The 25224-nt window shown below is 30.3% G+C and overlaps 2 protein-coding genes across 3 annotated transcripts; one reads left to right on the top strand and one right to left on the bottom strand.

The window, feature by feature from the left end:
• Positions 1-1613: 1613 nt before the first annotated feature.
• LOC106789776 (glycoprotein 3-alpha-L-fucosyltransferase A) lies at positions 1614-13904 on the bottom strand. Of its 2 annotated transcripts, XM_014754256.1 has the most exons (8): positions 13324-13904; positions 8674-8936; positions 7241-7342; positions 5517-5705; positions 5000-5221; positions 4718-4906; positions 4366-4601; positions 1614-4204 (listed from the first exon to the last, which is right to left on the bottom strand). In XM_014754256.1, exons 2-8 carry the CDS (start codon positions 8842-8844, stop codon positions 3853-3855), a joined length of 1461 nt encoding a protein of 486 aa, XP_014609742.1. In that variant the 5' UTR covers positions 8845-8936; positions 13324-13904; the 3' UTR covers positions 1614-3852. The 2 variants fall into 2 exon arrangements, with proteins under 2 accessions (XP_014609742.1, XP_014609743.1); XM_014754257.1 differs by lacking the exon at positions 7241-7342 and having other exon boundaries at positions 13324-13903.
• Positions 13905-15338: 1434 nt separating this feature from the next.
• On the top strand, positions 15339-24087 carry LOC106789778. Its single transcript, XM_014754258.1, has 9 exons — positions 15339-16014; positions 16244-17076; positions 17162-17351; positions 18656-18804; positions 19972-20252; positions 20347-20578; positions 20647-20839; positions 20983-21474; positions 21552-24087. The coding sequence occupies exons 1-9, from the start codon at positions 16011-16013 to the stop codon at positions 23657-23659; spliced, it is 4482 nt and encodes a 1493-aa protein (XP_014609744.1). The 5' UTR covers positions 15339-16010; the 3' UTR covers positions 23660-24087.
• The last annotated feature ends 1137 nt before the right edge of the window (positions 24088-25224 follow it).

The following is a 25224-nucleotide window of genomic DNA, read 5'->3' as shown; positions in this document are numbered from 1 at the left end:
CGATTAATTGAATAATCCAAATCAATACCATAATACTTGGTAAATAGGGAAATGCTGAAAACATGGGCTCAAAAATATAAGAACAATATTCATCTTTATTCCCAGAGAAACGGGATTACGCATAAAGTATAATAATCGAATTGTACAACTGGATGTGCGAGGAAAATTATGTTTGAATAATGATGAGAGAAAATCGCAATTTTAGAAAATGTTTATTTTCTTCTGTTATTTTTTGTCAACGCAGAATAATTTGCGCGAATGGTTATGTAAGTATTTAGGTATCAATTGGACAAAGATGCGAGACGCGAGACTGTTTGTAAAATGTTACCACAGTCTATTTATCTTTTTTTTAATGGAACATAAAACAATACCAACCATCGATTTCGCCGATATTATAATACAATTAATATTTAATTGTAATGACATGTGTGTGTGTGTGTGTGTGTGTGTGTAAAGTATGCATGTACAAACGTTTCGTTATAATATTCACAGAATATTTATACGATTACTCTCTCGTTCACATTTTTCGCTAGTTCGCACCGAGAATATTGATCTAAACGCGATCCAACAAATTATCTTCTTTATTATCTTTCATTTTTTGTCTTTCTTTCTTTTGATTGAAATGCGTGAAACACAGTCTATTTTTAACTAACTGAACCGATCGTAATTTTGGATTAATTTAAATTCCTCGTAAGGTAGATCTAACTTTTAGAATCACTAATCTCGCAATTAATATTACAATTGAAATTGGTTAAGATATACAATACAATGAATCGTACAAATCGTATCGATACTATATAGGATATTTACAAACGAGAAAACGACTATAAAAATGAATGTGAAGGGTCTCTGTGAAGGGTCTCTGTAAAAGTTCTTAAGAAAAAAACGATCGGTTCAATTCATTTGGAGAACAGCTAAATTTCATACTAATATTATACAAAATGTTTCGAAATTCGATATTACAAATACGTTTCATACGTGAACACACGAATTCACGTGACATTACATTCGTTCAAAAATTATTTCACACAGGAAAATATTTGTTTTTTAATTTAAATTCACATCATTAAAGTTTTCTCATCAAGCAGAAGCGAAAGATTTCAATATTTTATTTGATTTGAGTTTACTTATAACATGTTACGTATTTCAGATATTCATTCTTTTCCCAAATTTTCTTTGCCGAATATCTTTTAATATGAATCTTAAGAATTTGTAATACGAATTTTAAAACATCTTGTATATATCAATTTATATTCCAAGATTATCAATAACATTAATTGCTTTTAATTGAAATTGCGAATTAACGTGACTCAATTCGAATTCGCTGATGCACATAAATCATCAACAAAGCATCATTTTCTTAATAAGATTGATCGAATAACCAGACTCGAATAATAAAAAGTTCGGCCTCAAAAATCATAATATGAGAAGAAAAAATAAATGTTTATATCAAAAACATAACGTGCACATAGCAATATAAGAAAATCTTAGAAAATCGATGTATAAATGAATGCATACGTGGTATGTATGTAAATGCACGCGAGTTTGGTAACCATTTTGCCGAACGTAGTAGAAGAAGAAGAAAGCTGGCAGATATAAGTAGCGTATTCTTGTTTTTTTTTTTTTTTTTTTTTTTTTTCAAGAAATATAAATTATGTATGAAATTATATCAATTCGATATTCGACACGACGATATTACGAGAACGAGTGATGATACCGATACGATATTCGTCGTCCGACAAATTCCACATATTATTTACTTAGGAATACGATAACGTATTTCTCTACATTAAATATAAATAATTCTATATTTATTATATATAGAGTCTCCTTCATTTTCGATTTTCTTTCTTTTTTTTCCTTTTTTACTTCTTACTATACAACGAATAAAACGACAGACGCGTACCAACTATCATATATTATTTATATATATAATTATTTATTTATTTAATTGTATATATATACAAATAATAGCCCTATCTAATCTCTCGCAGCGAGTGTGTTTGTGTGTGTGTGTGTGTGTGTGTGTGTGTGTGATCACTTCAATAAATAATTATCCTAATATATAATAACATCGTGGTATTTATTTATTTATTTATTATACTAAATCGCAAATATACGCGCGTACGTTCTATGCATTTCAATTTTGTTGTATTTGTTGTTTTTGTTATTTTTCTTTTTCTTTTTCTTTTGTTACTTATTTTTCTTACACATATCGTTTGTATATTCTATTCCACACATAAACCGTACATCAGCACCAATTATAAAGCAGCACCAACTTTATGAGAGAGGAATGATAAGAAACACAAATGGTAAAGATCGATGAAAGAAATTTTGTTCGCACTATTACTATTGTAATACTACTACTACACTACTACTACTACTATTATTTCTATCACTACTATCGAAAGATTACTACTTTATTACTTAACAAAACTCGATGGGATTCTTCGATGTACTTATTTATATAAATATACGATGATATAATTGAACAACAAATAAATTAACAAAATGGTATGTTTGAAGTTAATGGAAAATAAAAAAAAAATCAACGAGTAAGAAAAAATACAATAAAAATGTAATATTTAAATGATAACGTAATAACAGAAGTTATTATTGCAAATACGATTGAATACTAAAACGCGAGCACTTGCATTAGTCACGTTACTCTTTCAATTATATATATATTTTTATAAAATAACTATTTTATTCCTTCTTCTCTTTGTTTTTTTTTTTTTTTTTGGTTTTACCCCAAGGCAAAGGTACTAGAATTTGTCATGCTGCTTTTATCAATATTTGGTTGATTGCTTTGGTACATCTATTTTAATATATTCGGCATCAATTTGTTCTAATACCTAAGCTGCTTGTGCGCACAGTATATTATATTAAATATTAATATCGTAGGAACCTAGAAGAAAGCGACATACGACCCTTATCGCCTATCAAAATAACTCGACGATAGAAATTTATATCCGTTAGGTTAAATTTCTTCTTTTTATTTTATTTCTTTAAGTTAACTAGACTAAATTGTAGTCTCGCTAAAAAATTCAAATCATATAGTTAATATAATAATAATAAGTTATCTCACTTTTTCGTCCTAGATATATTATACCAATCTGATATAATCTCATCTAATTCCAAGCCTATATTTCGTAACAAGTATGTATTCTCATTCCTCAAATTGTAATTGAAGAAATTTGAACACTTAAATCACACAATAATATCGTATCAAAAGATCGAAAAGGAATCATACTGATTTTCATAAAGACTCAATTAAGCATCATTTAAAAATACATGAAAATAAACGAAGCATAAACGTAAGATTAAATAATTCAATTACTTATTCTTAATATTACTTTTTGCATATGACAATACGAAACAATTCAAGGATCATTTTCTTTGACTAGATGATGATCAGATGAAAGAAGAAAGGTTCTAGTGATACGAGTCAATGTTTGCAATTCCAACTAGACGGCATTTCCATACGATACGACGACGACGACGACGACGACGACGACGACGACGACGACGACGACGACGACGACGACGACGTAATTAATACGTATTAATAATTTGACGACAATTCTTGATCATTAAGATCCATGCGTATACGATATGTAATCAGACCATAACGCGCGAATATATAATCTAACATTATTCGAACCTTGGACGAATTAATCACAATTCGTCGTGATTGTTTGATAGTTTTCTTCGTTTTCAAATCCCTTATTTACGATGATGACGAGAGAATCGATCTTCCCACATCAACAAGGATTCAGAATTTTAGAGAATAGGAAAAATTCCGAAAGTTATTTTTTAGATTATTTTAAGAAGAACGTTTAGTTAACGTTCTCAGGTGTTCCTCAAGCGTGTTTTTTTCGATCTTTCTTGTTCACGCCAAGAACTAGTCGTACAAACACCTTCGCCCCTCCACCATTCGTTAACGTCCTTATAAAATTTGGCAGGACGATCGTCGTGCAACATGGCGCATACTCGACACCAAAAAAATGTGTTAATAAATTCTCCCGTGCCTTTCCATCGAAAATACGAATTGTAAAGTTCGTCGTCGTTATCCAAACGATGAAGATAAGTTGCCAATTCTTTTGGCGATTCGAATTCGTCCACGTGGATGTAGGATCTGTAGGGTGCACTTCGTGCATAATCGCTTGGATGTGCTCCCATCACGATTGGTAAAACATTGTGCCTGAAATTATTCATTTTAATAAACTTATGTTAGTTCTTTAATATATATCTATGTATAATGAATTCTGGTTAAAGTTTTTACTTCCGAGATCTTTCTCTCAAATATATATTATACAGAGAATAGATTATTTTATTGAAAAATGTTCATAACAAATTCCATACCCAAGCCCGTTCACGAAGAACTTTTCTGTTATATAGTCCTTGCAATTGGAATTCTCAAATGCGAGATAAAATTTGTAGTCCTCATCTAACATGTCGAAACAAGTTTGCGACTGTGAACGAGGACAACGTAATGTACCGCAGGCACCGTAAATGTCTACTTGAATGTACTTGGACAGTTCCTTGGCATAATGCATACGTTGATTTCGTGGATGACAGTTGGAAACAAACCAGGCGACCTTATTGCAAATATATACAAGAAAAATATTCAGATATGAAGAAGAAACAAGATAGCAGCAAGTTTCCAGAACAAAAAGTTCCTGACAATTTTGTAAAAAGAATAAATAATACCTACCTTTTTTGTTTTATTAGCAGAGTAATTAAAAGTTTGAGATATTTGTTTGACACTAGAATCGTAATATTGCCACCTTTCGTAGGGTGCAACTATGTCACTGTCACGACGATAAGTCGCCGTCCAATTGATTAGAGCATTTTTCACGCTTTGCGTGTGATAAGGACATTCTAAAAAATACAGCATCCAAACCTAACAACAAACAACAATTCTATTACGATGAGAAAAATAATCTTGCAAATATTAATATACAATATATCCAACATGTAGGAATATCCTACAAACCTGATTACGGGGTCTTCGTCCCACATATGTTACATAATCTTTGAATAAAATTAAATCAGCCTCATTTGGATTGTCACGAACGATGGTACACGTGTTAACAGGACAACGATGTTGAACGAAAATATCTGAACCAACTTTGGCCTCTCCCATACCATGAGGTACCATAATTTTTTTAAATCTATGCTCTTCTGTTCGATTGTAATCAGGCGGCAAAAACATCAACTAAAAGAATAATCAAATGAAAATATGCAAGATGAATAATACAGGATGATATCTTAAAAATCATCAATCAACTGAAAGAAATTCATTTCCAACAAAGAAATATCTTCTCTTACCCTCTAATATGTAATATTGTACCTTATTGTACCTTAACACACACACAAATATAAAATATAAAGCTTTTTCTTGTTGGAAATGATCTCCCCCTAAGACCTTATTTTTGTGCAATCCATAATAACTTTTGGAATATTTGGTATTCAAATTATTGAAATTTGTTTTGACGATAAAAATGACATACTTGATTAGTCACACGGTCATCGTAAGTATCCTCTTCAGGCCACAAACGTGCTAATCTTCGGCCAGTATGACGAGATTTGATAGCCGGATATGGTCTTCTTGTTCCACCTTTCATATACCACGGTCTTCTCGATGGAGCCAGAGAAACTACCGAATTTTCCGACAAGATCGTCGTCCCAGTCGAATTCAGCTGTTTTTGTTTTATAAAGAAACAAATAACATCACAAACAAGGAAACGCGATACAATCATTTTTATATATACATGTAAATACATATTATTATACATAAAACTTCGGCTAATCTTCTTCTGAAGATTTTTTCCAATGAAATCAAAAAAGAGAATAATAATCAAAATCAATAAATCAATAAAAGAAACCTCAATCTAAAACGCTTTCTATAAATAATATTCTATTATTAATGCAAAGTTCATTTCTATCAAGCTTTTATCTTCTCGCGAAACAATTGACTATAATTCATATAATTAACTTGAGTGACAACAATGATTTGCAATACTTGACAAATTATTTTCCACGTTCTTTCAATATTATTTTATCGACATAATCTAAAGCGTGGTATGTTCACGTGACACACGAAAGCTTTGGTCGTTTGGTCGATGTAATTGAGTGATAAATTTTACAGGCATTCAAAAGACAAAAAAGAAACAAAAAAAGAACAAAAGGAACTGAAACTTTCAAATGATAATATTTATTAACGTGAAAAATGCTACGTGAAAAATACTACGTTCAAGAATATAAAAAAGTAATCGGTGAATAAGCTCTAAACTAATAAACTTTGCATTTTCAAGTAGAACTCCGATCTTTGTGAGATCGTATGCGTGTGCACTGGCATACTGAATGGACAGAGTGTGGCATTTAAATCGGAATACTTAAATATAACATCCCCGTTTTTTATGGTTTTATGAAAGGAGTCTTAAGGTCAAAGAAATTAATGATATCATAAAGCCCAAAAATGCATAATTATTATAATCAATTTCTTGCTTTTTCGTAAAGCATATAAAAAGAATGTTATTATACACTAAAACACTAGTAGTTTTAAGAAATAACAAAGTTATATATGAATTCACAAGAGACAAGTATTTAATGTATGAAATTGAAATTATCTTTAAAGTTTGCTTTTCTTTCTGGTAATGCCAACATTAAAATAAATGCCTCACCCTATATGCATGTATAGCATCTCGATGCATATATTACAATATATATTTAGATGTAATTTATATATAGCCTATGGAAAATTATACCTAATTATCTATATATATTATCTTTCAACTTGCTATTATATTTAATGATTTACAAAACGGTATGCGTAAGTAGAATATATATGTTTAGAATCGTTTATCGAAGAATAGGTAAGCGCAACAAGGAAAAAAACTAAGCTTCGTAATTCGAATACATATTCGTCGTACCAAGATGATAAGAAGACATACACACAACACACGCATACACATATTCCAAGAAAATATGTGTGTGTATGGATAGAAAGAGAGGGAGATTAAGTAATGTATGTGTGTATGCATTGAAGCGAAGCCCGATTAGACAACAGTAAAAAGCCACTAATCGCTACTTTAACTACTTATGCGATATTTTGCTGCAAAAAATAGGAGAGGCAGATACATATATGTAAGTAACGTCGAAAAGGCAAGTTAATTGTTTCTCTTTCGCACGTTTTATAATATTCAACCTTGCGATCTATTTTAACTAAATATACCTCGTTATTTACGTCTTTTCTCTTGATCGTCTCTCGAATCGTTTGCATTATCCGTATCGTCGACTTCTTCGATTTCAAAGGCCAATCATGTTTCATCTGCGACTAAAATTTACCGCTTTAAAAAGTGCTAACACGTTTAACCATTCAATACTCATTGCTTTTTTTTTTTTGCCTACATTTAAATATACATAAAAATACACACATAATATCATATAACTCAAAATAATTTTTTTATTATAAAATTAAATTCATTTTCATTCATTTTGTGTATACACTTCCCTGCCCTCTTATTTAAAACGCATCATTTTGAAATAAAATAATTACATTATTATAAGTATACCAATCTAAAATAAAAAAAAATAAATATTACATAATTTCTTTCTCTTTTTTTTATTGTTTTTCTTTTTTTCCTTCTCTTTTTTCATTCCTTTGTTGTTTTCAACGCGATCGCGTTTAATAAATGCAGCGAGATTCGGTGATGCATCGTAAAGCGAAAGATAACATTTTCTAGTTTGGACAAACAATTGTTTCATGGAACGATAATAATCGTCGTTTCATAATGCGGAAGAAAAAAATCACACGGGATGGTACCAAAGAGAGTTTACGCTTGAAAAGTATCAAACTGTAAAATAGAAGGCGCGAAATATGTGGAGAAAGAGAAGAAAGAGAGAAAGTGATAAAGTAAAAGATATATATATATATATATATATATAGAGAGAGAGAGAGAGAGAGAGAGAGACAGAATATATCACAATGTGCAAAGCTTTCGTACACCTGATAATATCGATCCATAGTCGTCTTTTAAGGAACACTAAAGAGTTCGTAGGCCGATCGATATTATCGTGCAGCGTTTGGGACTGCGCAATCTTATTGATTACACACACATACATATACACAGAGAGAAAGTATCTACAGTTAGTGTTAAGAAAAAAAAAAAAAAAAAAAAAAAATTAAAAAAAAAAAAAAAAAAATCGATCGAACCGATGAGCTTATTAGAAATCAATATTCATCTACCTATGGATTGGATTTTAAAAGCAATGACGGAATTTTGATTGATTTGTANAAAAAAAAAAAAAAAAAAAAAATATTGAAAAGAAAATAGAAAATCGATCGAACCGATGAGCTTATTAGAAATCAATATTCATCTACCTATGGATTGGATTTTAAAAGCAATGACGGAATTTTGATTGATTTGTATTTTAATAAATAAGGGTGATATTTTATTATCCCTAACTCTATTATAATTATTTTTTATTATGTTCAATATTTGCTACCTTATATATCTTTATAAAAATGAACACTACGTATCGTATTTTTTATAGCGAAAATTTCAACATACCTTATCGGACAGTTAAAGTTTTTTTCATTATTATTATTTGTATTATCGATTTTTAATAAAAACAAATCGAAATAATTCTATAAATATGTAATACCTTGGTCGTGTCTCCAAGTACGCGAAGAGATTGCACTTGCACTTGAACTGGATCTGATCTCATCGCATGCCAGATCTCCTTTTGACGTACGTTCATAAGGACCAGCAACATCCCCGTCAAACAAAACACGTAAAGGAAGCATCTCTTCAACGACAAACGCGGCAGACCCATACCGTCAGTCTCCTACTCAAGAAAATGAAATTCTTTTTCTTCTACCTTCTCCTTGACTCCTTCTGTTTCTTGTGTGACGACATTCGGCCGAGCTAAAGCATTCAAAAAAAAAAAAAACAGTCATATCTACTTTTTATTTTCGCTTTGTTAATGACTTGTGAGAAAAAATATCTGGTTATAATATGCAGTGCATTCATTTTGGCAGTGAAAATAAATAACGCACATTCTATTGATATAGAATTCTAATGAAGTGGAAAAGAGTAAAGATTTTTTTATACGATCCTAAATGTGTCGTCTTTTTAAACAGAAATATATTGGGGCTTGTTTCAGACTGTTCTTTATATCGACATAATACGTCGATAATACTTCCTACATTATCACAAAGTAAGCTTCTTCTAACGATAATCAACTTAATCTTATTATATTACATCTTATATACTTCTTTTTTATTTATTAAATGAGGCATTTTTCGTGCAGGTCCATACGTTCATTCATCTATCTTTATTTATAGCGATACCCAATTAACATCCAATTATCATCCAATTATCATCTAATTATGATCAACATCGTGCGCTTAACAAACCAGCTATCTTTTTAATCGAATCGACTACAATTATCCATTCTAATCAATTGTATCATAATAACAAACTTATTACGAAAGCAATAAATACCTATTGCACTTATGTTTTCTATCATAGATAAATACATTATTAATAAAAGATAAACTCGGTAAACATAGACAAGTGTCTCGAATATTATTATAATAGTTTGAAACAAGAAATACGTACTATCGCTTACTTTTCATTATTACAGCAAAATCTTGTTATTAAATTAACTATTACAATATTCGAAAATGCAAATTATTCCACAAAATACTTTAATAAATTTCAATAAAAACAAGCTAGCTGTTGTACAAATTTTTAATCGAGATAATCGCGAGCTTACTCGACTTGCATTATCTAACGGAGAATAAAGAAAAAAGTATCAGAACGTATCAAAAGCTTTTCCACCATAAAATAACTCAGTAACTTACTATTTTATCATTGTTTTGATAAAAATATTCATAACTAAGAACGTAAGACTTAAACCAAGCCCTGAGTTATCAGTTTTGTTTTCTTCTTATAAATAAAACAAAATAAATGATTAATAATGTTGGAATGTTTCCTGATTAGTGCTGAATTTACACTTATCGAGAATCTATGCGAAACATCATTACGAGGTCTTGAAAATTTCAAAAGAATAAATGTCTACTTCAGTTGATCAAATGCATAGGTATATTTTTATATTATTGCTAATGAAAAGTAAATAACATTTTTAAATGTAAGAGAGAGAGAGAGAGAGAGATAGGGAGAGAGAGTAAGAATATTAGAGTACCCCAAAATTTGTAATTAGAATTAAATCGAAAAAGAATATGTATGAAATAACAATTAGTAACATGTGAATTCTAACGAAGTAGGTAAACTTGAATGAATTTACGTCTAATTCGAGACTAGAGTCTGCATATACTACCTTCTATGAACCACTTTGAAATGTATATCTAATATGTAGATAGAGCACAAGTACGAAGGGGTACTTGGCACCAACAACAAGAATACCTTCTACGTCGAACAAGTAGTGGAAGTGCTTAGATAACATTGAATCGAGCTTTTCAGAATCTATTTTTTCTTCAATTACTAATAAAAAAAAAAACAAAAAAATCAGGTATAGGAACGCATTTTTATGGTTGACCAAATTACATTAGCATATGATTTTATCAGTGAAAGAACTACGATTCCGAAGCCATGATTTAAACGCCCACCATTGAACTATCTCTTTTCTTTCTCTCTCTCTCTCACTCTATCTATCTCTGTCATTATCTATACCAATTTGTAATATTAGATAATATGTGGTAGTAAAAGAAAATATGAATGTTTCTATATACATGGTGGCTCGCAAAGAAAGATCATTTATTTTGAATATAATTTCTGATATGATGTTGAATATAGAAAACATATTTATAAACTCCTATACAATTAAATACAACACGCAGTGTGTATCGCGTCAGCTGTGATAAACCCATTAATTAGCTGTTCAAGTCCCCATATCAAACCCCTTGAATTATTTATTGCCTATAGGGTTGGATGAAAGATCTGGTTTATCAAAGAAAGGTGGAGACAAGAGAAGCATTAATCGAGAACATATTTTGAATACCACATACAAGCTCGAGTAATTACATGAATTATTGTTGAGAACACTAGATATATGTATTACATCTGTATCTGTGAATATATCAACTAGAAGTTTATCGATTATCTGTTTCTGAATTGAAGTTATTAAAATGGAATCTTAGAGCTATTTCGATGGAATCCAAAACCCATTAACCATTCAAAAACAAATCCACGTTCATGAACTTTACGATTCAAAATAATTTCAAATATCATATACCAAATTCATGACATTTATTTCTCTATATTGGATTGTAGAAATGAATACATACGACACGGTGGAATACATTGCGTGTATACTTAACGAATAATTCCGAATAATGTTTATGGGAATCTTTTTTTTATATATGTATAGAAATTTAAATTATCTTTTCATAGTCTCTTTCTCTAGTCTCGACACGGTCAGTGCTTGCATTGTTATTCTCCTGGACGGATAGTCGCATAATAAAAAAATATGTGTCAATGCGTTACAGTACTGCATTCTAATTTGTAATGCTAATTTCATTTGCAACGTGATACAAAAAATAAAACAAAATAAAATAAAAAATAGAAAAAATTAAAGAAGAAAAAAATGAATAGCAGGGCTAAATATTAAGCACAAATAGAAAGGAGTCGTATAAGGAGAAATTGGAGTCACGCTTAAGTTTATATGAGTAGAAGTCCTCCGGTAAATTAATTAGCCACGCCAATTTTCGACTTGGAAATACGTACAACAAAGCAGAAGAAAATCGCGTTTAAACGAGGTCGAACGATATAAGAATGAAAGAATGAAATAAAGGAAGAACAAGTGAAAAAAGTAAAATCTTTTAATAGAAATAATGTAAATATATAATATTTATCGATCATTTGTAGATTACGATTTGATTTGTAGATTATCGAAACGTCAGATCTTGTTCATCGTGTTACCAAAGCACGTCTTCCAATCTTCATTCCCTTGCATGTAAAATGATTCAAAACTACTATTCACATTTGTTTATACCACTACATATATATATATAAATATATATATGTATGTAAGCGATCTCAACAGCATAACCTCTGGAAATAATTATAAATGCGATTTTGTCGAAAGACTTCGCATAACTGGAATTAAATATTTTGGCAATGTTACTTTTTAACGTCGACTCGAAAATAATTAAATCTAATAGAAAATCGAAAACAATCATGAAAACTTTACAAATTTTATTGGCAGAAGATCGTGTTTTTTCTTTTTTTTTGTTTTTTTTTTTTTCTAAATAGATGCAATAACCAATATCGAAATTTCAAAAACTACGTCGATAAGTTTACTCGAGCGTGATCTTACCGCGTTGGGATCTGAAAAAATGTGAAAGTTCAAAGTTCAGAGGTAAATTTAAAATTCGATTTGTGCCAAGAGAACAAACTTGGCAAGAGTGAATCGCGTGATAACTCATTTGCTCTCTAGACGATAATATTCTTCTTGCACGTAATCCACCAAGGAACATAAAACGCGCAAAAACACGTATGTATATAAGTATATTATATACTTATACATTAATGCACGCGCGTGCCTAACACTACTGTGTGAACACGCTACCTTAGAGATATCTACATCTAATCTTACGCGAGCAAGTACTATGTATAATGTATACATATATCTATATATCACAAGTGATCACAAAAACTTGTTCTTCCTCCTAAGATTTTTTCAAGAAAATTATATGCCTCCCATTCTATATACTAATTAAAAAGTTTCCTCCTTGCATGTTATGAATCGTTACAATTACAACTGCGTATTTTGAAATCTATATTCTATTTGGAATGCAGTAATAAAAAATATGTAGTTATAAAATCGGTCTTTGCCTAAATTAAATTATTTTTAATTAATTAATTTTTAAAGAAAAACAAAATAAAGTCTATTGTCAAATTTCGTAAAATACATTAGAAACAAAAGGACATAGAAATATAACAATAAAACGTTCGATGAATGCATCGTTAGATAGAAAAGGAAAAATGACGACAGATAGTAGGAAATAAAGAAAGAAATAAATAAATAAATAAAGAAAGAAAGAAAGAAAAATAGATAGCTAGATAGATAGATTAGACCGAATAAAAAGAGAGAAAAAGGTATGATAAAAGGCTTATAAGGAAAAGACAGAAAATGACGTAAGAGATTTAGTTAGGTGATAGAAAATATTAATGATGATCGATCGATCGAGAGGAAGAAAGAAAAAAGTTAGAAGGATATACATAATATGATAACGAATCCAAAGCATAGACAGATGAAACATATATGTATAACGTGTCTCATACATACCATAAAGTAAACCTCCTCGATACGAGGCTCGTTCACCACCACGTGGTCGACCGCGGTAAAGAACGGCGATAACGACAACGACAACGAAAACGACGATGATGATGATGATGATGATGATGATGATGATGATGATGATGACAATGACGACGACGACGACGACGACGACGACGACGACGACGACGACGACGTCGTCGAAAGACGCGTAAGTCCTCAAGATATTGCAGGACGATGTCAGACGTCGTTCGACGAAACGTCGTCGAACACCGTCGCGTCACATGTCGAAAAGAAATAGGTGGGGGAAAAAAGAGAAGACGCGTTCAACCAACCCCTTAGAGTTCGACTATACGATATTTTTCTTACAAGAGCGCTAGCCAGAGCGCTAGCCAGAGCGCTTATGCGCGCTCGAGACAACTCGCTGTCGTCTCTTTCTCTCTCTCTCTCTCTCCTCTCTCTCTCTCTCTCTCTCTCTCTCTCTCTCTCTCTCTCTCTCTGGCAAAAACTCGCGCGCGTAACAAACTGCAGAACTAACGTCTAGCTTCTAGACGAGCGACCCAGCCCGTTGCTTCTGCCCTTTTCGATAGATTCTCTACCTCCACCTCCAACTATCACCCTCCCTTCCTCCTCCTTCTCCTACATCAAATCTACCCCTCACCACATCCCTCATCACCTATCACATTATCCCTCCATCCCTCTGCATCCCTCTCCATCAACCCCATCAACCTCCTATATTGCCTTTACCAGGTTCCACTTCGTAGAGGATGGCGGCGAGGGGAAAATCCATAAGAGTCGCGTCTGCGCCCTCCGACGCATTCTCATTGCTCTTTCTCTTTTTTACGATCTAGATCCTTTCCTTTGTCCTCTCTCTCACTCACTTTTGTTTTCTTGTCTTCCTGACTTCTTCCTCTGTGCATAACCGAACTCGATTTTGAACAATTTTATTTCGCGCCAAATATTATTTCCTCTTCTTTTTTTATATTCTTATTACCTGTGTATTATCGAAAGAAATCAATGGAGAATTAATACGGTGTCTTACGATTTATATGCACAATCTTTTCTATTTATTATCTAATTTAACCGCTGCATTTATCGTTTTGTTTTTTTATTTTTTCATATATGTAGTAGTACTATATTTCAAAATCCTTATTAGTAGAAGGTTCACTAATGAAGTGAGACAAAAAGTAACTTTATCCGTTATGCGCAAGCGTTTAAATATGAATTTAAATGATGCAGCAAAATAAGAAAAATCATAGAAATAATTTGTAAATGATAAATAAATAATTGTAAAAATTCTTCTCTGTTTTTTATGTTTTCCAATTACACGAATAATATAATCTATTCATCTTCATAAAAAGAAAAAACTTACAAAATATTTTAATGATAAAATACAAAAATTATCTTTAATTCTTAAAAATATTTAAAATTAATACATTTTTTAACTTTTAAATAGTATGTTTTGATGTCAAAGTTAATGTCCGCTTTATTTTATTTAAAAAAAACTTATGACGCGTGCGCATAAAGAATAAAATATTCTTCCAGAAAGAGAAAATAATATCATCTGCAATGCGTTTTCAATCTTGTTTTTGGTTCAATTATACAGTACTATTACATATATGATTTTCCCAACAATTATTACAATAAAGTTTTATGATTATCTATTTTAAAAATGTTAGTACAAACGTGATTGCATAAAGCATACAATTTTCAATTAATTAGAACTTTAATTTTTTTCAAAATATTTTGCGATAAATTGAAATTAATGCTATTTTTGCTCTAATAAAAACACGATGATATAATGAATGAATACTTACAACATATACATTACAATATATTATATTACAAATACAATATTACATACTTACATAATTTACATTTCTTCCATAATTAAGGATCATAAATAATCATCTCTATCTCTCTACAAAAACACGTTTTGTTTTTTTAAAAAGATGCGACTTTGAATACAATATTTATTTAATATTTGTACAAGTTTTAATTCTTTGATGATTCAAACGTGAGCGCCATTACTGCGCTTAGTACTATGCCTCATTCACAATACGCATAAAATCTAAAGTTTCGTTCATATGGTACTGACAGTCAAAAGGTTTCTATGGTGTACTATGATTCGATACTATTGCGTAAGTATTACGCGTATAGTGAAACGTCAAATGCATGAACGTAGTCTTAACAGACACGTGGTTTTCTGAACGCAATTGTAAATTTTGAGTGCACTAATTACTGAGAAAACTCTTTAAAAAAAGATAGTGCATAGTATTCGATAAGGTCTATTATTCGTTTCTTTAATTTCACAAGATGAAATATCTATGGACAATAATTTCTAATAATTGTATTTAAAAGTAAATGGAAAAAAAAATGATATATAATAAAATAAACATTTATAATGAAAATCTTGATAAATATATAATGTATTTAATAAAATATAACAATGTGCATGTATTATTTAATGAGACTAAACGTGCGCTGTGGAAACCGTCTTAATGACGCATCGTAAAATAACTTCAATTGATTTTGTTCATAGTTTATCAATCTCTGTTACGTCAACTATTACGATTAACTTATATTTATGTTTAGTGCTTGATACATTTTTTACTTACAAATTCTTCATTATACTAGCTTGATATTAATCATACTTTAACGGTAGTGATCTCACAGGGAAAGGAAATCGTTTCGCAATGGGTAATTACAAATTTTCTTTAACAATATTTTTTTATTTTTATTCCATTATTGTCAGTATTGACATTTCTATACTGTCATCGAAGAGAAAATAACATATCTTATTGTTGGCAAATAAATTCATTCAAAAACCATTTCTTTATTTAAAATTTGAAGGTCTCATACATTTGAAATATTTAGCACATTTCAAATATAATTTTTTATCATAACCTAACAGTATTTTATTTCTTAGAAACTTCAGAAGCAGTTGTGATAGGAGGAGAGGATTACAAAGTTGTTGACGAATGTTTGGAAGAAGAAGACTCGTTAAATACTCATAATCATTTAAATCAAATGGAAAATTTGGAAGAAAACGACACTCAAAACTCTATTAGAATAGAAATATCTAATAATGATATATTTAAAGAAACACAAATGGATATAAAAGAGAACATAGAAATAGAAATAGTACATGATGTTGTTTCTGATACCAAAGAAAAAGATAAAAAAAGTTGTATTTCAAATACAGAAACAATAGAAGCAAAACCAGAAGCAAAACCAGAAGCAAAACCAGAAGCAAAACCAGAAGCAAAACCAGAAGTAACACTAGAAGTAACAGCAGAAGTAAAATCAGAAGAGAATAAGAATCCTATTGATTTAATCGCAGATATTACTTCAGATAAATTAAACGAACAGAATAATTTAATATATGAAGATGTTATTCATCATCTTGACGAAATAGAAAGTATAGTATTAAATTCTACATGCTTTATTGATTCAAATAAAAACAAGCAATCTAAAACAGAAAATTTATCTGAAAATATTGTTAGATCTATAAATTTAAATCTAAATAAACAATCTAAATTAGAAAGTTTATCAGAAAATATTACTGAATCTATAGATTCTAATGAAAAAAAGCAATCTGAAGCAGAAAATTTATCTGAAAATATTGTCAGTGAAGATCAAGAAGAAATTACAAAAGCAAGTATCGTGCTTATAGATATTTCATCCCCTAACATAAAAACAGAATTACCCATAAAAACAGAATTATCTATAAAAACAGAAACACATTGGTATGAAAAGAAGGTAAAGGGTTTTATTTTTTTTTTTAGCATATATTTAATTCCTTATTGTACTATTGCTCCTATCACTTTATGTCGACTACTTACAGCTAACAGAAAAATTAGATACTATTAAGGAACGAATGTCAAAATTAGCGCGTGTTTTAGAAAACTCTTATCCAGTTTATAAAACATGGTTAAACTACACAGAAAAAGTTTATGGATCACCTATATGTAAACTAGAACCACCACGTCGCTGGCCATTAGATAAACATCACACTAATCGTTGGAAATTTAATTGTAAGTATACCAATAGTATACCAATAGTATATCAATACTGTTACATTAGGCAAAGTTGTTTATATACAGGGTGTCTGAGGTTTTTTTATTTCTTGCATGACAAACTGTTTAAATGTGTTGCTAAAAGACGATGTTTAGCAGTTCTGCATATGTTTTTTACTATCTTGGAGTGATTCAATGTATTCTTCTCTGAACGTACATTTAGATAATTTTACAATTTATTTTAATAAAGCTTTAAATTATTTTGTGAGCGTAGAGTATGCTCATAACATCTATATGAAAAAACCTCAGACTATCTATAAAATTGCTAAAAGGAATAGTTCACATTAATATACATATACATATACATATGCATATGCATATGCGTAATGTTAATACATTGATCGTCTATGCTCTTCACCTTCGATTGAGCATAGCAGTTAAGTGAAAGAACAGTGAATAATCAATGTGTTAATGATTTAAATGCGTTCAACAAGGCTTTTCTCTATACATTTGCGAAAAATGAAAATAGATGGGCTTGTGTCCGGAGAATAATCTCTGCTGACACTGTTTTGAATTTCAATGGAACGAAAAATTCCTTGAAAACATATATGACTAATTCATAGTAATAAACTATGAGTTTATGAATCTAAAAACATGTCGACACTTGCCCCATCTTTTAAGTGCATAACTTAAGAAAAGTGTTATACTTGTGTGGTTAAAGCATAAATCCATAAAGTATATTGTGATAACAATACATACATAAATGTGATTAATAAAGTGATAAGCTTCACATCAGTACTACACATTTTTCATTATCTCCATATTCATACTCATTGTATACGTATATTTTCCTTTGTATATGCTAAACAGACTATTTATCTGTAGCATTGAAAATCTGTGTACGGTAACAAATTGATAAGGGTATCATTTGTTCAAATATATTGGACAAACAGTTGTTATGTAAAGTAAAAAATTATCAAACTAAATTAAATGATTATATTTTTACTTAAAATGTTTATAAATTAGTTTGTAAACTTTTATATAAATTAGATTTTTTTTTTCTCTCTCACAAGCATACATCGCTCTGCCTATGTTTATTATAATACAATAATAAATCTTCAATAAATCAGTAAATAAATATTATTTCATTTAGAAGATAGTGTTTAATATTTATATTTTCCATTTTTTACTCATTTTATTTTGAAATACAATAATAATAAGTCTGTCTAGTTACGGATTCCATTGAGAAAATTGGAATATGACAAATATAGTGTAATGAATTTTTTAGTATTCCAATGATAAAAATAACCTGGCATGTTTAGGCAGCAGAATAAGTGTGGAGGTATCAAAGAAGGGGGATGCATCTCTTCACAGTAAGGAAAAAGTGTGGCGGGTGGAACCAGCTGGAGCATGGGGTGTTAGTAAACATACCATCCCTGAGATTCCGCCTTTTGTATTACGCGCAGTCAAGGTATATTTAATTTTGCTACGTAAATGCAATTCGGCACGTTTAACTTCTGAAAGTTAAGCATATACATAATTGTGTATTTAAAAAGAGTGAGCATTCTTGATAAAGTCCATATTAGCGCATGGACATTTCCTGCATAATGCTTAAAGTCAAGTAATCCTTTTATAAGGACAAAGATTTTTTGTGCAATAAAGCGAATAATTGATGTTGCCAAACATTTTCTACAATGAATAAAATAATCATTAAGAATAAAAACAAATTTAATGACGATAAGTTATTAATTGTTCATGAAATTAAAGTACATGTATGGTCATTCAATTAATTAAATAAAAAATTACTTTATAATTGGCAACGCATGAAACACGAAATATAATGAATGAATAAGAAAGAAAATATAAGAGATACGTTGTTTTGCTTCGTCAAGAGCAGACAAGAAACACACTGTATAGAATTACAATTCCTGGATATTATAAAGAATCTTTAAAGGAATCTTATAAAGAAATTAAATTCAACGTCAAGAAGTATCAACAAGGAAGAAGATTATTATGCAACAAATGCAGCTGCATGCAAAGTGTGTAACAATATTACGATTCTAATATTGTTACTATTGTTGTAATAAGGGGTACTTTCATTAAAGCACTTCTTTTATTACATTAAACACATGAAACGCAATAAATAATAATTGCGTCAAAAGAGCTTTGTAATTAAGAAAAATATACAATATCATAGCTCTTTCCTGTTACCTGAATTAAAGAAATGAAATAAAAATAAAATATGGATGTGAATCGTGCTGTAAGAAGAGGAACTCATCCGCAAAATTAACTCTCGATTAAGAAGAATATTTTACAAAACTCATAAATGAAGAACCTCGAATAAGAATTTTGTCTCCTAGAATTTGTGAAAAGAAAGCAAATATTATAAGAAAATAATGAAATTTTAATTGCTGTTATACATAAAATATCAAAAAAATTACAAAATCTAAATATCTTAATTTATTAAATTAAATTCATACTGTTTAATATATATTAGAGGAGATTTATGAGCTGTGTGTGTGCGTGTTTTATAATCTTGCAAAATAATGGATTATTTTATAAATACCAATTGTTAAGCTATATCACAATACAATTATATAGCACTATTGTTTTTAACAATTTATGTTTTATTATATAGATATTCGAAGACTTTCTTCAATCTGTACAACAGGCAGATGAAGCTCTTCTCTCAGAACAATTCTCTAGCGACACATGCATAGAAATTGATCAGAAAAACGAAACAAAGCCACGATGGCTTTGGCTCATAGTAAGATGTAATAGCTTAGAGGAAATTATGTTATTTGTAACCGGAAAAAATATTAGTCGGAGTACCATGGATCATTTGAAACAAGTATATGAATCTGGACCCGGAAAAGGTTGCAATGTTAAATCTATCTATTGTGAATCTATATATAATAAGTAAGAATTTTATATACTATGTATATTTTTACTGAAATTGTACTCAATGTAAGTTTCTTTTTAAAAGCATATACTTAAAATTATTATATTTTAGATCTAATGATATGGTTGCCTCGAATACAACATTTTTGGTAGGATCGGAAGTTTTAGATGAAGTTGTCGGAGGTATAAAAGTACAATTAGCTCCAAAAACAAATTTTTGGTCTAACCCCGTAGGTGCAGAAAACGTAGCAAAAACTGTAATAGAGTTATTAGCACCTTCGTCGAGAACAACAGTTCTTGAAGTTGGATGTGGATTTGGTCTGATTGGATTAATGGTGGCATCTGTATGTATTTGGAATTAATCTTTCTATAAACATATGTAAATGGTATCTCTTATTTTATTTCTTTACAGAAATGTCGAAAAATTATAGGAGTTGATTCAAGATCAGAAATTGAAGAAGCAGAAATGACATGCGAATTGAATAATATAAGTAATGCTTCTTTTGTAGTGGGTTCTTCATCTGAAGTTACGAATGTAATAGCTGATGTATTAAGAAATTGCAAAGCTTCTGCCATCATCAATACAAGTACCAATGTTGGACGAGGTGTGTAGATTTGACCTGTGTAGATTTTTTAAACAATATATATTGCGTTCTCAAATTCATAAAATATTCTTAATAACAATTGAATACTATATTATCACACACACACACACACTATATTTAATACTATATTTGTGCATTTATAGCAATCGACCTTATGATATGTCTAAGAAAAATTATTTCGCTGAAGCGATTAGTAATGATAACAACCTTGACAAAACAATCTGTACGTGCTATAATAGAATTGGTTAGACCTGGTAATCGAAACATGGGAAATCCATTTATACCTGTAAAAGCATATCTAGTCGATACATTACCAATTGGACCACATTTTGAAATAGTAATTTTAATGGAGCGACATCTTATGTTTAATCAACCATTGTTTTTTGGAGCATTACAAGAAACAAGTTCCAGCAACAATGCTGATAGTTCTAAAAAACAACCAATTGAACCAGCAGCTTCTACATTTAATAACAAAAAAGTAAACCAAAAAACAATTATTGATAAAAAGACAGGATTTATTCGTTCTAAAGCGAAATCTAAGGGAAAACGTGTTCATTCGCCGGAAAGGAATGAAGGTCCAGCAAAAAAATTCGCCAGAAAGTTTGATAAAATTGTTTTTAAGCCACGCAGAGGTGGTAAGTATTTAAATCATAATGTGTAAATGTCTAAATGTATAAATTATAAATTAACGTAATTTATTATATATTACTAGATTGGTCAAGAAGAAAGAATAAAGTAGAGGAAGGTTCTGAACTTCGTATTAATCCTATGTATGAAAAAAAAGTACGAGAAAACAATGATCGAATAGATCTACGAGAAAAGTTGTCCAATAATCGCATTGATCCTGAAATTGTAAATAAAGTAAAAGAACAGCAAGTGATCTTAGATATAGCGAAAGAAAAATTAAGTGGATCTTCTGCTGCGGTAGATGTAACAACTGCTAAACAATTACAAGATATGTTGAATATGGTTCTTGAACAAACGAATAAACTTCAGAGTCAACTACCACGTTCAGTTTGGGATCGTATTGCTCCGCCTGAAACAACTGGACATTCAACCGACAAAAAAGATAATCAATCTGATCCATTACTTAAGGGTCGTTATATACAAGAAATAGGAACGAAAGACATTTTAATAACCAAGGAAAATAAACAATTTCTAGAAAATGATGAAGAAAAAGTAATAAATCCAATGTATAAAAAATATGGAAATATAAAACCAATAGAACCAACATTGTTAATGCCTATGACCAATGATACACCTATATTGAACATATCTTTACAAAAATCATCATCAGAGCGTTATCATGGATCAGATTTTCGTAAACATCATTTTGAAGAAATCTCTTGGAATAAAAACAAAGATTTTGACAAAACTTGTTGGAGTGAATCTAGCAGTACAAGGAAACAGACACCGTCACCTATGAGAAAGCATATATCTCCTTTAAGACATCGCTTATCTCCTTCAAGACGATTTTCACCAAAACTTCCACTCTCATCTCCTCCAAGACGGCCACTTTCTCCTCCTAGAAAACATATGTCTCCTCTTAGACGTCCAATGTCTCCCTTCAAATCGCGTAATACTTTAATAGATCGTCCTTATTCTTCGTCAAATCGTTCAGTATCAGGATCAAGACGTCCTTTGTCACCACCTAGACGTGCATTTTCTCCACTGATGCGTCAAATATCACCCAGAAGACATATGTCACCACCAAAACAATACACGTCTTCAATGAGAACTTCCATGACATCGCCGAGAAGAAAAATGTCTCCTATAAGACATCAAGTAACTATGTCAAAAAGACATCATCTATCGTCATCTGGAAGGATTATATCTCCGTCACGTCGAGAAATGCAAAGAATGATGTTAATGTCTCAAGAGAGACGGCATCAATCTCCTATGCGAGTGGAATCATCATTTCGAATCGTTTCGAATCGTCCTATATCACCTCTAAGCCGTCAAATAACGCCACCTGAAAGATACTCTGACGATTGGGATATACCAAGTCGTGGTGCCATCGAACAAAGTACTTGGCATCCTAGCAGTAGAATACCCAATAAATCGTGGCGCGATGAAAGACAATCTTCTAATTCCAATTGGGACCAACAAGCTTCTAGTATTAATAGATATCGTAATAGTATTGTAAATCAAGATAAGTGGGATATTAAAAACTCGTCTCAAGATAATGTAAAAATTTCTGTTGGAGGAGATATATGGAATACTAAACTATCATCAATGATGCAAAGTTCAAAGGATGCCTGGACTACAAATTTTGATAACAGGTGGTCAGGATCTTCGAGCTTACCATTAAATAACGATAATTGGAATATTCGAGGAAAGGAAAGTTTCAGTAGCAGAGAAGAATCCTGGATGGATAAAAATAAGAGCAGGTGGACAGATCCACAAATGATTAAGGATATTTGGAATCAAAAAGGAGATAAAGATGATTGGAACGATCTTCCAGAAGATGCAATAGATCCATGGAGTGACGATAATAGTATTGGTCTAAAGGAACGATGGTACAAGTTTGATCCACCAAGTACATCCAGTTGGGGAAGAGAGGACGAAATGATGGACTCGTGGTCTAATCAAAAAGATAATTGGCAAAACAAAGGACAATCTGCTGGAGCTTCCAAATCTCTATGGGAAAGCAATAATAATCAAAATCTAGGAGATGTACTTTGGATGGATATTTCAAAAAAATTGCCACCTCCTGCCTGCCAGAGTGGAAATACTTTAGGGACGTCATGGCAACAGCAGCCTGTGTTAAATTTACAATCTCAGCGTTCTTTTACAATGGATCACTTTAAAGATCTTTGATAATATTCTTCTTTTCTTTCTAATAAGCTATAGAGAAAATTTGTATTTAATTATTTTCCCTTTAAATTGTTTTTATTGTGGTTATTAAAGTTTATTTTATTTAAAGTAATCAAATAGCTAAAAGCAAATAATTGTGATCAAAAGAAAAATATTTTGTTATAATTTTTTTCATTGTAATTATTAGAATTAAATATTTGTACAACACAATTTTTTGATTATTCCTATTTTTTTTTTGCCAATAAATATGTATGTATGTTAAATAACAACGTACAACTGTTATAAGTATTTTGAACATCATAACCGTTGGCGACAGAACTGTTATGTATACTATTATAATACTTATTATAATAATATCGTTTTTTCATATGAATAACGTTATTGTAATGTAAACATTATATTCACAAATAAAAAGAAATGTATCTCATAATGATATGTAATCGTATTGATTTTAGCATTGTTTTCATTTTTATGTAATTGTTTTATTTAAATTAAATGAAATTTTAAGAACGTTAGATGCTCCAATTATAACATGTAAAGGCATTATATACGAAGAAAAAAGAGTGTATTTTTGTTTGAAATAAGCATCATTTAAATTTGTTTACTCTTAACAATAAGTATAGAAAATCTTGACGAGAATGTTTCAAAGAAATGCACTTTTCAGCATTGCATCCTTTGAAATTTGTTGTACTTTCCATGCGAAATTTATAACTCAACAAAGCATTCTACGCGTAGAAAAAAGAGAGAACTTTAATTCAATTTAAAAAGAATTACATCCGCTCGCTACAAGTATAAAAACTATTGACGCAAACTATCCAAAAAAACGATACTTATTTCTGGTCCTACGTGGGAATGCCCGATCGGGAAGTGATTTAAACAAAAAGCGACATAACTGTTCTCTGACACTTCATGAACCTTTGCAGATCGATTTATTACTAGATATAGTATTCTTTCCGTAGGAATAAGAGTTTAATTTTATTTAATATGTAGGTCACTTATATCTTTTTACCTTAAGTATAGGAAATCTTAACGCAAGATTTTCAAATAAATTATAAAGATATACACTGTTCCGCAGTGCATTCTCTGAAATTTTATGTCTAATAGATTGTTGATTACGGTGTATTTTAAAATATAATATTATTCATACATTTTAACTACTATCAGAACACAATCTAGAAACAGTGGAATAGAATCTTGCCAAGATCGATGACCCTAAAACAAAAATTAATTTTATATTACTACGTATTACTTATATGTAATTTTTATTAATTTATTTTTATATCCTAAATGATTACATTACAAACCTTGGAATACTATTGCAGACATTCTTGTAAATATCCATTGATAAAGCGGTACTTTTTAATATTATTCCTTACAACTTGAAAAAAACAGTACATTCTAAAACAAAAAACTAGATGAAAAGGGCATGTGTGGAAAAATGAAATTCGGTATATAATCCGCGACCAAAACTTTTCAATTAAATTATTTAATAAATAATGAAATTGAAAAAATAAAGAATTTAAATGACCAATAAGTGGACATTACAAAATATCGAATTCTCGATGCAT

This window comes from Polistes canadensis, unplaced genomic scaffold (genome assembly GCF_001313835.1).
Source record: "Polistes canadensis isolate GaletaPanama2010 unplaced genomic scaffold, ASM131383v1 scaffold_203, whole genome shotgun sequence".
In the NCBI taxonomy this organism is placed as follows: domain Eukaryota; kingdom Metazoa; phylum Arthropoda; class Insecta; order Hymenoptera; family Vespidae; genus Polistes; species Polistes canadensis.
This window is presented reverse-complemented; position numbering and strand designations above follow the sequence as displayed.